Here is a 17,419-nt window from a genome sequence, read left to right as displayed (position 1 = left end):
TATAGCAAGACCCTGTGTGCTACAAGCTGTGCATATCGCTGGTAAAATCGTCTTCATTGTTCAACTGCATGGTACTGTCAGTCTTCCTTATCCCAATCGGTTGTAGGAAAGCAAAACATTGTACCAATGTACCAAGTCAACAATAAGTAAGAGCAAAAACTTGAACAGATCATAGAGTTACTTTAGCTCATAAGCAAACAAAACGGATTTTTTGAACAGTGATGTCGATTACAAGAACTTAAGGCCGGCGCACATTTACCGTTTTTTTTTATCGCTACTGGGGTGCTTTGATCGGCTTTCTGATGAGCTACCGTGAACAATATCATCCAGAAGTGAGCATGTGATACGTACATGGAATATCGAGAACACTCGCGCACTTGCCGAAAAAGCACGTCAGGACGTCTTTCGATCAAACATGCCAGTGATCTCCCGATCATACCCGATTTTGTCGCAGGGCTGTCGTGGACCTACGCACACTGGCCGAGTTTTCGGCTCAGATATTATCGCAGTCAAAATTTATTTTTTTTTTAAATTTCAATGTTTTGGTCATTATAAGAGGTAGTATACATTTAAAATGGATAAGAAATTAAACGAAACTTTATATTGCATAAAGTCACGAATAAGGAAAATCAAATTTTGTTACCATTATACACCCAAGAATTAAAATTATTGTCAATTATAAGATGTTTAAGTCAAGCATTTTCACGTTTTATTAAATACTAGGGTTAGCTGGAAAGTGAAATATCTCAATCGTATTGAAACAAGCTTTTACTACCAACAAGAGTTCACTCATTTAAAATATAGAAATAATATCTAACTTTATTATTATTGCCATTGTACCAGACCATTTTGTAAACCTACTTAGATAGATAGGTCGCCATTTTACTTGTGATGACTTTTAAGGTGGCTGCAGAATATTCGCTTCCTGACCTGCATCCAGACCATGGCGGCTACAGCCTCACGAGACTCTGGGGACAGACTGTCGAGCCCCATATCGGGGCTGTATTAATTGACCCCCCTCCTCTCCCCGAAAAAATTCTGACAACCAAACAACCAACCAATTCCGTTACTATAACTAAATACTATACACCTTTGCCCCTCTTGTTGATATCTTGCCATTTTACATTGGGATACTATATGTAGATATTAAAGTTGATATTCCATTAGGAAACATGTAGGTATTAAAGTTGATATTCTATTGGGAAACATGTAGATATTAAAGTTGATATTCCATTAGGAAACATGTAGATATTAAAGTTGATATTCCATTAGGAAACATGTAGATATTAAAGTTGATATTCCATTAGGAAACATGTAGATATTCAAGTTGATATTCCATTGGGAAACATGTAGATATTAAAGTTGATATTCTATTGGGATACAATGTAGATAAACAGAGGGAATGCATCTAGTTTTATATACCATAATTATTAGAATTACCCTCCAATGGAATATTATTCTAAAAAGGATTGTAGAAGACCACTTTACTATCCCTTTAATGTTCAAATATAATCGATATACATGTATGTCTCTTTAAATTATGGTATATATCGAGATGTTATACATGGAACGGTTGATATTTGCAAGGATTGCGTCACCTATAAATTTATTTTATGTAATCTATTTTAAGTTTTGATGTGCAGTACATTATAAGAGATGTACAGAAATGAGTAAGAGCAAATCTCAAGTTGACACGGGTGTTTAAACCCATTTACGTTTTTCATGTAAGTCTTATTTAGTGATAAGAACGTTAAAACACAAGAATTTAAAGCTTCGTCAATTAAAATGTTGTTTTTTTCGTATAAATCTGTTTATGAATAAATGGATATGAATGTGCTTGAAATTGAGTGCATTTCGATATTTAAGTTTAAAATTCAGTTCTACATAAAGTCACGTAAACAATTTTGAGGATTATTTATAATTCTTGTTACTTAGGCTGTTGTCCATCAACATATTTCTATTTAATTGCAGACGATTCTCTGTTAGCTGGAAAGGCACATTAGCTATCCCTTGTCAGCTCTTCCTTGTAGCACCCACAAGACTTAAACCGACCGATAAAAACTGTTCCTGACGATTGTGGTTACTGTCTGCAAAACTGGATCACTGATAATGTCGCCCCGCCCCCCTCCTTTCAAAACATACAAGAAAAAAGACGTTTTGTTGGTGACGTCATAATCTAATATACTTGAAAATACAGAAACCCACAAACGTCAGACACCTAATAAAATGCTGTAAATAGATATTGTAAGTGGTCCAATACAAATTATAAGAATGCCTGAAACCTCGCTAAAATTTTAAGGATATCTTTAGTCGATTAGCAGTAAGTGATAATCTGAGAGTACACTATTTATTTCAAGGTGTGAAATATTTAGCAAAAAAAAAAGAATTAAAATATCATCGCTAAAAGATTTTAATCCATGGGCAACACGACGAAAATTTGACCCTAAATGAACTTTTGAAATTTATGTAACTAGTCGAAAAGTAGCTGTGATTTTTAAGACCGATTTCAATGTTCGATTAACCAGTACAACGTTTTCAAACGCATCTATGTCACGTTTTGTCCCTCAAAGTTAAACTAGCGTTAGTGATATTTTTATTCCAAAAACCATAATTAAACATCGACCAACATCTGTAAACAAAACTCGATATAGACTCATTAAAAATAGTTGTAAAGGCATCTGGTCGGTTTGTCAGAAGCTCAAAGACGGCGACATATTTGAGTCTGAACTTCCGTTCTCCAACCATCTGAAACCTGATGTTATTGACACAACTAATATTGACTGATGTTTATTGCAGGGCCGAAGGTGACAACAGACATTTTCAACGAATTTTGAAAATTACCCAGGATCAAATGATAAATTGTGACTAAAAACACGTATAGTCTTTAGTCAACTGGTGCGCTCTTGTAAACGGTGTTTGTCCGAGGTAGACGTTGCGTTGGAGTGATGAACAAAGGATAAAGTCACAGTTGAAAACAGTCGTCCGTAGGCAACCATTCGTGTACATATGTGATCACTTAAACGGTTTATCTGCCACTATCTCAGGAATATTAAAACTTTTCAATAGTTTGGAATTAAGATGATAAATAGGTGATGAAACGCATCCTTTATCGCCTAAAAAGACATCAGCAAATCAGCAAAAAAATTATGGAAACTTTGTGTATATTATAATTTTGTACTGTTATTGCGATTAAATTTTTAATATTTTTACACCAAAAGAAGTATTTTTTGTGTAAGCATTTTTCAGATAATTTCTTCTGGATACTGAACTAAAATGACTTTGTTACCATCATGTCTTGTTACTGCTCGACCGCCAGGCAGATCGGTATTGTTATCCCTATCGGTGATGCTGTTACTTTTGTGTGTAACTGTGGAATCGAGAGACCGTGTTTATTATATTGGTGTAGTGGAAATAGAATGGGATTATGCGCCTCATGGTAAAGCTCTTGTTGAAGATCCAATGGACAAGTAAGTTATCTAAGTTTAAGAAGCAACCTGCCAAAAAATCAGCTACCTGTCTACAAAGTACTGAAAGGGTACTAAATAGGCGTAGTCTTCACAACTGGTTGGGATTGGTAGACTACGGAATCCTATGGAAGCGTATTAGGGTCATTCATTTTTGTTTTAATTTTCAATTCAAGTTACTAAATTCAACATACTAACTTGAAAATTCAGCATCCTAGCTTGAAAATCCAAGATACTAGCTTGAAAATCCAAGATACTAGTTTGAAAATTCAAGTTACTAACTTGAAAATTCAACATACTTACTTGAAAATTCAACATACTGACTTGAAAATTCAACATAAAATCCCCCCCCCCCCCACCCCCCCAAAAAAAATGAATGGCCCTAATACGCTTCCGTAGTATCCAGTACTACAGACAAACTTCTTTCTCGATCTAAAATTTGTAGCTTTACATCTGTAAAAAATTTCACGAATCAACATACAATCTACTTCTATTTTGATTTATCAGTCCAATGACTTTCTCTTTTTCAGATCGTATAAAATATTTTGTGAAACGCGTGATGATCGAATTGGTGGTACCTATAAGAAAGCCGTCTACAAACAGTACACGGATGATAGATTTGAGGATGTGATCGAACAGCCGCCATGGATGGGATTATTTGGTCCTTTACTAAAGGGTGAAGCTGGTGATAGAATCATCATCTATTTTAAGAATATGGCGAGCAGACCATACAGTGTCCATCCACATGGTGTTCATTATGAAAAACAGCACGAAGGTAGGATCTATGTGGTTTTTGGTTTCAATAACATTTGAATGCTTACGTCAGAACGGATTGTTATTTCACGTTCGATCTTTCTGAGTGAATTATTATGCTTTATCACATATGGTCCTTCGCGATTAGTGACGTCATCGAACATTTAGTTTTTGGAATTTTTTGAACCACAGACGTCTCAGTGAAAATTGGAATGGTGTTAATTGATGCTATCAATGTCCCAGATACAAATAAAAAATATAGAAATCCTCTTTATAATTCTATTAAGGTTAAGAAATGCTTCGTTGTATAAGGATGTTTCCAATGGGACTTCCAATAATGTTATTGATGCAAGTTGACGGTGTTAACATAAGCATCAAGTCGTTTGGACAGGACGTTGAGAAACATAGACCCTATGCTGACCCTTAATGGTTGGAAATCGAAAAGAGTAGGTTCTCTGCTGTCCGGGTAAAACTTCCTCTTTGTAAACTGCATGTCACTTCCCGTATGCACCAGCACAATCATGCTAGTAGACCAAAAACTCTCTTTCTTTTTGAAAGAGAAAGTAGTTGTAAAAATAATAGTCAACGTCATTTATGTTAGGCGTTGGCCGTTTTAATAGATGAAATGCAAACCGAGCTTATAACGTGATATTCTAGGTGCCATCTACCTTGATAAAACTAAAGGAGAACCTAAATATGACGATGAAGTCGCTCCAGGAGATGATCACAAATATATCTGGGTGATCGAAGATGAATTTGTACCCACAGAAGATGATGAACCATGTGTACCTTGGGCTTATCACTCTCACGGTACTAATGTAGCTGCTGATACTAATGCTGGTTTAATTGGTCCCTTGGTCACATGCAAAAAAGGTTCGTATTATAACTTTATCAAGATTATCATGTTTTATCCGATTTATAAGGATCACTCCGTGGTTATCTAAAATTGGCACTTCTCGAGCCTGCAACACATCGCTGTTAATCTTTGTCTAATCAACGTTGAGTTGAACCTAAGCCAATCTATAGATCTTATCAATATCACCGAACGTAATCGAATCTTTAAAACGTTGAACATTGATAAGTAGATAAGACACCACTGTTGAACCTTGATAAGTAGATAAGACACCATCGTTGAACCTTGATAAGACATCATAGTTGATAAGTAGATAAGACACCATCGCCAACCTTAATAAGACGTCATCGTTGAACCTTGATAAGACATCATAGTTGATAAGTAGATAAGACACCATCGCCAACCTTAATAAGACATCATCGTTGAACCTTGAAAAGAAACCATCGCTGAACCTTGATAAGAGACCATCGTTGAACTTTGTTAGTTAAACGGCATCACATCATCACAGTCATATGGCATCGTATCCTCCATCAATGAAACATCTTCTTAAACAGATTTTACGCCAGTGTGATACATCAGCAATCTGAAATACGTCTATGTTGAACTCTATCCACTGAAAATATTTTTTGTTTTACTTCCAGGAGTCCTAGATAAACATGGAAATAGAAAAGATGCCGACAAGGAATTTCCCATTCTAATGAAAATCTTTAATGAAAACTTTAGTGCTTATCTGGCTGAAAATATGAAACGATGTTATTCCGAATCAACCTGCGCCTACCTGAATAAGATACAAGATATACCGTTTGATCACAGTAACAGAATGCACTCTATCAATGGATATATCTTGGGAAATTTACCTCCATTCCAAGCCTGCGTTGCTGATAGAGTTGTTTTCTACATCATTGGTTTCGGCGGTGAAAGGGATATTCATTCATTCAGAGTTGAAGGACAGACATTTGAATCTAAAAACCGAAGGTACGAAGCTATTAGATTTCTATTGTACATGTAAATTATATAAAGCAACCAAATTGAAATTTCAAATAGCCTATTTCTGGCCTATATCTGCCAATCTGCACTATGATTATTGTATTTGATGTTTTGAATCTAAAAAGACAACAAAAATTATAATATTCCACAGACAATTCTGAAAGTAGCAGAAACCTCGGTGCGTCATCTTTACAATGTCATGATCTTGCCAAAGTTTTCAACTTCTTTCTCTCACAATGGCCATATTAACTTATTCTGTAATACCCAATACCCATTATAGAGTTACAGTCGAAGAGGTTATCTCAGCAACCTTTATTTCTGCGAAGATGACCCTGACAAAACCGGGAAAACGATTGGTTTACTGCGAAGTCAACGACCACTTTGAAGGTAAATTCAATGTTGGTTGGTTTTAAGTCCACTTTCCGAAAAAAGGAGCAATCATTTCAAAAGGATATCAAGTTAGGTTTTTTAAAATCCTGTCTATTAGCTTGTCCTTGGGCAAAACCTTTACAGTTGGATGGACCGGAATAACGAAGAAAGTTTCTCTCACGGCTTTCATACCCCATTTTTGATCAGTATTTTTATTCTGCATAACATCTGACGGCCGAGAATTATTTTACCGATGAGCAAGTGTTGCACATAAGAGCTGGTATGTATCTGAGCATTTGTAAGGCCCATGTTAAAGCATTGTACAATAATTAATATCAGCTTTGCGACTTGGCAAACGGTCTACCGTAAAAGTTCTACTAGCGCTCTTCAACATGCTCAGCTCTACGGAAACTGTCGAGGATTGCCGAATGGCGACTCGGATCACTTTCGGGATCAAAATTAATTATATTTGCTTTTCATGTTCATTCAGACGGTATGAGACATTTTCTTAATGTGGATCAATGTGGAGAAGATACCTTAAGTGATGATACATATCTTGATGGTCGTACTAGACATTATAAATTGATGATAGAAGAATCTATATGGGATTATGCTCCAACTGGTTATAACAGATATAATGGACGCTCTTTGGTGGAACCTTGGAGGTAAATCTTTGCCACATGCTTAATAGAACATCAGCGTTTTTTTCGATATCTGTAAGGGAGGGCTCAGCGCTCAGCCTCGACTAGTCTCTGACGACCAGACTTCTCCTTTAAAATCTTTGCGTAAAAAGAAGGACTGGACGATAGAGCCTAAGTTTGATGCTAGTGCTGCTCTGCTGATTGAGAAGATTTTGTCCTGAACGATCGGAATAATTCAGATTTACATCTTCAGTGAATAAGTCCGATGCTATGAGGATCTCTGTGGATTTACTTTCTGATTAATATATTAGATGTTATGCTGAGAAATAACTAAAAACTCTCCTGTCAATTTTCACTTTATAGCAACTGAAGAATGATATATATATATATAATATGCGGGGATTCCTATGTGCTGTTTTATTACAGTTTAGAAGCTAGATATTTTGCTGGTCGTGGTGACAGAATTGGTAGTCAGTACAAGAAAGCTTTATTTCGAGAACCTACCGATGATTCCTTCTCTGAAGCTAAGAAACGAGAAGGCACAGAAAAATCTTTAGGGATGCTAGGACCTTTTATCAAAATGGAGGTTGGTGAACTGTTGGAAGTGGAGGTGATGAATAAAGCTACAAGACCGTATTCCTTTGATCCTGCTGGATTAAGGATGGTTGGTGTTGATTTTGAATCCAGAGGCGACGGTAAGGCAACCATGAACCATTTCTAGTCTGGTCAAAGAACTCGATATCTAAGGAATTATAAAGCAGATATCGGAAGTCAGAAACATCTGGTGTAGCTGGTGAACTCAAATAATAAATTCTGGGCATATGAAAAGATTAGATTGGCGGATCGTCAATTTGATGTTGCTCTTAGTGTTCAAGGAATTAGTTCACCACCATGTTTATCCTTACACATAATGGTCTCAATAATTTCAGGTGACTTTGTAACTGTGCCCATTGAACCAGGAGAGAAACATACCTACCAGTTCTATGTACCCGATCACATGGGACCAACGTATGAAGATCCCGACTGTATCACCTATTCATACCAATCTATGGTTGATAAGGTCAGAGATGTGAATTCAGGTTTGGTCGGACCATTGATTGTATGTAAAGAAGGAACACTCGACAAAAACAATAAACAGGTAATCATTTTTAGCATGCGTAGAGCTGAGATTAGTAGTCGTACATCAAAAGTAACTGACTCTCTACACGCTTGTGCTTGTAAGTGACCGTATATCGACTGATTTTAGTGAGTGACTGATCTGTTGACTAAGTGACAAGTTGTAACCACCGATGTACGCCTTGCGCTTTAGATTTATAAAAAGAAGGAAGAAATTCCAGAATGGTTACTTACATTTAGTTACGATATGCAGTCATACATTTACTGCTTACGACAGCGTTTGAGACCTACATCATACGCAAAATACACCAGATTCTGTATTCTGCCGCGATTAATTAACCAATCTGAACTGACTTTTAAAAGGCGGAGGCTGGTTTCTTTATATGAATAAAGGATTAACAGAACCCGACTTCGTTAAAAATTGGTTATTAACATTACATAATATGAAAATGATATATCTTTTCAGCATGATGTAGACCACGAAATAGCTCTATATTTTACGAATGTGGACGAGAATTTATCCTGGTATCTGTGGGAAAATATTGATATGTTTTGTGTTCCTGATAGAGTTTGGTATCTAGATCCTGGTTTTGTTGCGTCCAATAGAAAAATGAGTAAGTTGTTTTCTAATTTTCCCTTTCCATATCCTAGAACCAACTGATATCATATTTTAACGGTGCGAATCTAGTATAGATAATTGACAAATGCTCGGCCCATTTGTACTGTTGACATGTGTTACGGACACTCAATCCTCGTCACGATGGCCAAGATTACAAATAGGTGTAAGGCAAGTCCATTTAGGAACGGAAGAAGTACCTGATTGACTGATTGAGTGAGTATTAATGTATATATCTGGATTTCTTTCAGCTGTAAATGGTAGAGCGTATTCTAACCTGAAAGGAATAGAATTCTGTTTGGGAAACAAAGTATCCTTCCATATTTTTGCCAAAGGAAGTGAATTTGACATCCATTCAATATATTTTCATGGTGTTGATTTCGAATTCTACAAAACAACCAGAGATACGTTAAGGTTGTTCCCTGGAACAACAGCTACGCTACAAACAGTTGTTACTAAACCAGGTAATTAGTCCTAATGGTTTGATACAAGCCCAGGATCCTATAATTGATTTCTGATACGGGGGCTGCCCCGGATAAGTACAAAAATCTATCCGAAGATGCCACAATTTTAAGACTAGGTTGGAACAGCCCATAATCATTTGATACATAGAATTCCAGAATCTGAATCAAAATAACTTTCATGTAAATGTGATGTGACGAAAGATTTAAATTAGGCTCGTATTGGACAAGAAGATATAATTTTATAGATTTAGGACTTATATAAAGCATTTGATAGTGTATGGCATAACGTACTTTTCGCATCCAATCATATTACCTAATATTTCTTTAAGGTACATGGGCTATTGCATGCAGGAACAACTTCCACTTTACTCGAGGAATGACCGCCTATTATAATGTAAAAGACTGTGGTGGATTTTACCAGACCCTGAAGAAACCGTTCATGCCTCGTCATACTAGACGTTATTTTATTGGTGCTGTTGAAGTCTTATGGGAGTATGCTCCCGAAAAATTTTCACCCATCACCGGGGAGCCTTTGAAGAAAATGTGGAGGTATATTCATTTTCCTTGATAGCATTAGATTTTGATAATTGAGAAAAATAGTTTATGAAATCGAAAACTGCCCAGTAAGGATTTGTTCACATCATATCTCACTTAAAGTATATTTATCAAGGTACGGGAGGTGGCGGCAAAAATGCTAAATGCATATCGCAGTAGATCGCAATGCGACAAAATGAGTCACATATGTATAAATTTCTATAGCTATCTTGGATCTCTCTAGATCAGTGGTTCCCAACCTATTTCAGCCTTCACACCCCTGGAGCAATCATCCATATTTTTAGCATATTATGTTGTGAGGTGCTCTCTCAATTCAAAATAAATTATTCTCCTACACCAGTTGGCCACACCTATGACACCTTAGTCCCACACCCCTAGTGGGTGAAAACACCCCAGTGTTGGAACCGGGGTTCTAGATGCAAATGACTGATGAAATCACTATTGCTAACTGTCACTTTAATTCCTTTTAATACAGTTCGATTAGCTATCAGAACCTTGTCACAGTTAATATAATTTTTGACGGTTTTATATTTCAGTAATTCAGCTATATTTGTAAAAGACAATGATAAATTTATCGGCACTAAATACTATAAAGCCTTATATAAGGAATATACAGACTCGTCGTTCGAGTATCAAGTAGAAAGAGAAGGTAATGACGAACATCTTGGATCTCTTGGACCGATGATCAGGGCTGAGAAAGGCGATGTGATTGAAATAGTGTTCAAGAACATGGCGTCACGACCATACTCTATACATGCTCATCTGGTCTCTACTGATAAAAATAACGAAGGAAGTTTATATTTTGATAAGACACATTATAAAGACGATGATCGAGTTCCTCCTGGTGGATACCATGTTTACAGGTTTGATTTATCAGTCTTCTATTTTGTTTTAATAATGGTCGATTTGATACAGTTTAGTTTATAGCATGCGTAATACATAGGCTATGTTTTGTTGAAAAGTACCAGTTTTCAGTCAGGGATCTGTGGTTTTTGCAGTTCCACAACGTCAAAATCGTTATAATTAGATTTTTAGCGAAATTTACTTCATTAAAACGCACGAAAACCACATACGTCGGACTGAAAATTAGAATGTTACAAATCGATGCTAAATGAAAAACGGGATGAATCAGAAATACTGGTTTCCATGCTGTACCTTTAGGATATTTTATCTGCATCCTTCAGTACCAGCATTAGTTACGTTAAAATATCCCCCAGTTTTTAGTCAAAACGAACCTTCTGCAATTCTCTAACAAATGTCCATAAATAAAGACTGTATTTAAGATCGGCATCGGTATTATGATATCTGAATGACCTAAATGATCAATGACTGAATAATAATTCGATGTTTTAATAAAGGTCACAGCATGGCTGTGCGGGATTAATCCATGCCAAAGTCTCTAGAAATTTATTTTTACAGTGACATCAACGTTTATCCGGGTGATTTTAGAACGTACAGGTAGCAAGAAATCTTATAACCCCAAATAACCCAAACCTTGAAATCTGTACATACCATTAATCCCTATTGTTGTGTAATTTAGTGTGAAGTATTCCTATATAAAGTGCGTGTTACCTCCCTTACTGCTGTGTGAAATTTGAATTCCCCGTAGCCTTGATAATACATGTACTTTAATCAAAGAGTGGTTTGTTGGGATCAATTAAGCGTATAATTATGTAACAGTACTTTATTGATCTTGCGGGATGCGAGATATGGCATTGATTTGACTCCTATGAAAGCATTCTGATTTCTTAGTTCTTAGTTAGTTCTTAGTTATCTTTCGAAATAGATCGTTTTAATTATTGTGAGGTCGAGAGCATTAGCACAGACGCACAAACGTCAGATGGGAAATCTTATTAGTGCAACTAGAAGCTATAAGAGTTTCCCAATTGTTTTACAAAGGATTAAAAAGGCTTCAATCTCTATGTCTTTTTTTTTCAGATGGGAGGTTCATAAAGGACCAAGCGAAGGAGATCCAGATTGTATATCCTCTTTATATTATTCCTCTGTTAATTCTGAACGTGATGTGTACTCTGGTTTAATAGGCCCACTGGTAATCTGTCGACCAGGCATCATGGGTGATGAACCAAAACGTCAAGATGTAGCTAGAGAGTTCTTTTTACTCTTCTCCGTCTTCAACGAAAGTATGAGCTGGTATTTCCCACAGAATGTTCGAGAATTCGCACCAGCCCGAATGGATCACGGCAGAATACGAACTGATCGAATGTTTTTAAGACATAATTTGAAACATGGCATCAATGGTTATATTTATCAAGGCATAAAAGGTCTCGAAATGGATCAAGGCGATCGAATTGCGTGGTATTTCGCTGGATTCGGTGCTACTATGGACATTCATTCTGTTCATTTTCATGGAAACGGACTGATAGAAGAGAACGACGGAAGTCATATTACCGATGTACTCAACGTTTTCCAAGAAACATCTGCAGGTGGTATGATGGTTGCGGATAATCCTGGGCAATGGTTGCTTCATTGTCATGTGAATGAACATATCGCCGCGGGAATGGAGACCACTTATATAGTTCACTCGTCATCAGCGTCTTTAGCTGCTATGACTGAAGATTATGACAGTGGAAGTGATTCGAGTGACCACGACACAAGTGAATATGATAGTGATGGTGATAATAGCGAAGAGAATGGTGATAGCCATAGTGATGAAGATGACGGTAATCGACATGTACATGGTGGTCATGGAGGTGAAGATGGCGAAGAAAAGGTGTGTGTTCCTAATAGAAAGAAATGATTCAAAATAACTGTTAACCTCTAACCTATAGTGATATAAACTGTTAATTTTGGAATGTCCTATTATTTCTCAAATTTTATGCCTTCATATTTTGACATTGTTTTCAGTGGTGGCGCCAGGCTCCATAAACTGGAGGTACAAATAGGGGACGGACAGACTCGGTAGTGGACAACTGTTTCAAAATACGACAACTCTGTAGAGGCGTCATAGTCGCAAACCTCTCAAGAACATTTTCCAAAAATTGAATTGATTTGGTGCATTCTGAGCACATTTAAAAATCATATTTCTAAATTTGCTAAAAAATAATGTGGAGATGCGACCCATTTTTCTTGTGTACCCGCACTGGCGCCACCATTGATTGCCTCATGGTGTACTACTAATCATTGAATGTTACTCTTTCGGAATTTTGCACGAATTTATTAAACAGAAAACAAATAAACTCCCAATAGCTATAATAAATATACAATCGCACAAATTTAAAAGGGAATCGACGATAAAGCTTAGAAGATCTGAATCGCTTCAGGGTGTAATCGGCTCGCAAAATTATATGGTTTCAATTTGTAAGCGTCATCACAAGCGACAGTGTGTGATTAGGGATAATTAAATTTCTTGTTTGAATTGATATTGCAGCTTATATCATTATATTTCGTATCGAATTCAGTTGACTTTTAAATACATGGTTTTGTCTTCAGACCATACAATTAAGTAATTCGGAAATGAATCATATTTCTAATAGGACAGTTGTCAATCATTATACTTATTGTCATCGTTCGTAATTATTGGTAGTTAATGGTAAAGTTTTCAGAAATATAAAATATACTGTATCAGTAGAATTAGTATTTTTTTTGTTAAGAAACATTTTCTTCTGTGTAGATCTATCTGTGTCTAGTCCATGCCAAACTATACTATTTGTGAGATATCATTTTACGTTTTAGGCACAGATGAAACCGAAAAACTGGTATTATTGGTTATGCTAAAATGAATTTAGCCAACGATCCTTAGTTCAATCCAATACGTTTGTAATCCACAATGATCTCCAGGCTCGTGTACGGAAGGAACCATCAGTTGTCAAATTCACTATCGTGTTGATCTAGACTACAGCCACGGTTCCGAAACTCGTTTGATACCGGCGAACGCCTCAGTAGCAGTGGCCAAGCAGGGGTCACTGAATCGCCAAATGGGGGGAAGGGGGGCCTTGTTAGAAGCTCTCAGGCAATACTTTATGAACAATGATAAAAAATGAAAGTGAGGGGACAAATGGTTTGATCTCTAGAGAACACAAATGACAATGCATTACGAAATTAATGTATACCTCTACTACAAATTGTATAACTTTTATCTTTTTCAAAATGTTGAGCAGTGAATTTATATATTTAAAAATCTTAAGACGCCACATTCATTAAGACTTTTTCTGAAGAAGAGATCATTTGGTTTTTTATAAACGCAGTGTCCTATTTCGGCTTATGGCTTTACATCCACAAAGAAAAGGCTGTGAAAACGACATAAAGGCTACACATTAAAATTACATTCTACATCGAAATAGCAATGCAGCTTAGTGTTAGTTTTCTTAGTCCCGGTAGACATTACTCAAATGCAATATCCCCCGCATTATTTTCGTCCAAAGAAAATATGTATAGCACCATCAAGACAATCATATTCGTTAGGTGTAAACATTCCATTATTATCCTGATCACACAGTTCATACATCTGAATAAACACCAAGTCCATATTACTTCTTTTTTCAACTACCGGATTCCTGCAAAAAAAGGTTAAATAAAATTAAAACGAACTTCTAAAGGAATTAAGAAATATCAAAACAGAACCGAAGGCTGTAAGATTCCCGACAACGGGAAGAAAATTTCGGTCAGATATTCTTCGCCCACCTAAATAGTTCTATACAGATTAATCTGTATTATATCAGAAACTACAAACAAAAGACCTGAAGGTGGGCTCATCTCGTTTTAAATGATCTCATGGGATTCGCCGAAGGAAAGGAAACTCTAATAGACCGAAATAGAGCAAAATATGATCAATTGCAAGGTCGCAGATTCTGACCACTCCAGTTGTCGACCAGATCTAATTTGAGTGCTTTAACTGTGTTTTTATTTCAGTCGTTGGTGCGCTGAGATAGCAGTAACAGTGGCGTTTCTATAAAACACAGGGGCCACAAGCCATTCTTCCACTATGTAAAATGAAAAAATTGAAAGGGGGAAGGGGGCAAACCCGGGAGAGCTTTTTTTGGGCGGGGCCACTCCCCAGTAACAGTATCAGAAACAGATCGATACAACCCGGTACCCTTATGTACACCAGCAAAATCAAAGGGTTCAGCGAAAAATTTACAGTGAACAAATTACGATAATCAAAGGCCGTGCAAAAGATAATTGGCACATTTTATACAAAATTTTAGTGTTGCTATTGCTGATCAAAAGAAAACTTCAAAGATTATCGCAGAAGATACTAGGGTATCTCTTGGAGTGCTTGTGGGTATCCCTAGGGGGTACTAGTACCCAATGTATGACGCTAGGGGAAATAAAAGAATGCGGTCAAGTTAAACATAATAATATTATATAGGTACTTACGTTAAAAGTTGTTTAAAATCCAGTTTAAATGATAAACAACAATATATATACAGATTTAAGAAAAACATCAATAAACACAATTCGCTTATTTTCGTCATCTGAAATACATGTATATTGTTATAGGGAATGATTTTATATTGTCGTCGGTTAATCGAATTTTAGAGAATATCAAAAACAGTACAGATAGTCATTATCCGAAGGTACTTTCCAAAACGGTTTTGTTTATACTTGTATAGGAATTATATAGCCTTTCTTAACAAGAATGCTGCAATGATGAATCAAGAGCGATACAAAGCTGTCCTAATTAGAATTTTTATTATCCGAAACACTTCTAGGCAGCATAAGATGGGCTCAACAGGAAGTACACGACAATTTGAAAATGACTTCACAGATGTCAATTTCAAAATGTCAAGTCATATAAAAAAAAATATGCCACTTTCTGATGCTGGTATTCTCAGTCATGGAAATAAAGTTGTTTTTCTGTGCAACCGAAATAAAATCATACGAAATAACGTATCAATTACTTTATGTTTGGAAGAAAAGTCAGAATAGTTTCTTACCTTGAAAGAGTTAATCTTTCTGTGCACCGAGGGATAAGTGGTCACTAGTTGATATTATTACGAAAACCCACTGTTCTCACTGTTTGATTCTTAAGTATTATGCCATCGGTGAGAACACATAAAATATCTGGATGTCATTTGAGACGGATCTCGATGCAATGAATAATTGATATTTGGCTAGCGAACTAATAGTTCAACATCATTTCAGCCCTCCCTCGTCAACCCACTCAGCCATTGTTTTCATCCGGTATCAACAAGATCAGCTATCAAGGAAGTATACATTAAAACAATAGTTTGACAGACAAGGTAATACAAAGCCGCAGCACCAGTTGTATAAAATATCGTGCTAATCAATTATCTATGTTTTATGATAGATTGTTTAGTATCCTGATTTATCATTGATAGTTTATCATTCAGATTTTTACCATTGGTTTTTCATCATTCGGATTTTGATAGTTCATCATTCGGATTTTGATTTGCTAGTTTATCATTCAGATTTTGATAGTTTATCACTCAGATTTTGATAGTTTATCATTCAGATTTTTACCATTTTGATAGTTTATCATTCAGATTTTGATAGTTTATCATTCACATTTTGATGGTTTATCATTCACATTTAGATGGTTTATCATTCAAATCTTTACCTTTTTTGATAGTTTATCATTAAGATTTCGGCCATCATTCATATTTTTCAATCGCTAGTTCATTATTCAGTTTTTGATAGTTTATCATTTAGATTTTGATAATGATTAGTCATTCATATTTTGATAGTTCATCATTCAGATTTTCAGCATTGATAATTCATCGTTTAGATTGCAAGTTCATTATTTAGATTTTGATAGATTGTTAAATAGATTTATCATTCAGATGTTGATAGTTTATCATTCAGAATTCTGCAATTATTCACATTTTTAGAATTGAGAGTTCATCGTTCAGTGCTGGTAATTTATCTTTCAGATTTTGGTAGTTTATATATCAGATAGCTCACTATTCAAATATTCTACCATTGATAAATTTATCATTCAGATTTTTACCACTGATAGTTTATCATTCAGATTTTTACCATTTATAGTTTACCATTCAGATTTTTACTATTGATAGTTTATCATTCAGATTTTTACCATTGATAGTTTATCATTCAGATTTTTACCATTTTGATAGTTTATCATTCAGATTTTTACCATTGATAGTTTACCATTCAGATTTTTACCATTGATAGTTTGCATTTCAGATTTTTACTATTGATAAATTTATCATTCAGATTTTTACCATTGAAAATTTACCATTCAGATTTTTACCATTGATAGTTTATCATTCAGATTTTTCCCATTGATATTGATAAGTTATTATTCTTAATTTTACAATTGATAATGATAACCATTAAAATTAGCATTTTACCTACGGTTTATATCTTTGGAAAGAAATAATATTCATATATCAATATTAGCTATTGATTATTTTTATCATTTTCTTGATGAAGTTATACGATTGGACCTAACTCACTTTAAACTGTCCATAAAAAAAAACAGAAACGCCTTGACATTGAACATGGTATTATGTACGAGTACAGAAATACGTTATAAAGAAGCTGTTCGGCCAGATTTGGTAAATGAAGATGTTAAGTGATATTAAGTAAGATTAAAGATGTCGTTAAATAGTAATTAGAGATATCATCAATCCTCCAATAATGTCAATAGTAATCTG

The 17,419-nt window shown here is 35.5% G+C and overlaps 1 protein-coding gene across 1 annotated transcript; it reads left to right on the top strand.

Annotated features, from left to right (window-relative positions):
• Positions 1–3,345: 3,345 nt before the first annotated feature.
• Positions 3,346–12,576, top strand: LOTGIDRAFT_140833 (hypothetical protein; the record flags this gene model as incomplete). Its single annotated transcript, XM_009050674.1, has 13 exons — positions 3,346–3,467; positions 3,995–4,239; positions 4,875–5,090; positions 5,712–6,045; positions 6,338–6,444; positions 6,917–7,091; positions 7,494–7,762; positions 7,997–8,205; positions 8,650–8,797; positions 9,051–9,263; positions 9,593–9,806; positions 10,355–10,694; positions 11,764–12,576. 13 exons carry the CDS (start codon positions 3,346–3,348, stop codon positions 12,574–12,576), a joined length of 3,405 nt encoding a protein of 1,134 aa, XP_009048922.1.
• Positions 12,577–17,419: the final 4,843 nt, after the last annotated feature.

The sequence above is a fragment of the Lottia gigantea genome (genome assembly GCF_000327385.1).
Source record: "Lottia gigantea unplaced genomic scaffold LOTGIsca_151, whole genome shotgun sequence".
Classification (NCBI taxonomy): domain Eukaryota; kingdom Metazoa; phylum Mollusca; class Gastropoda; family Lottiidae; genus Lottia; species Lottia gigantea.
This window is presented reverse-complemented; position numbering and strand designations above follow the sequence as displayed.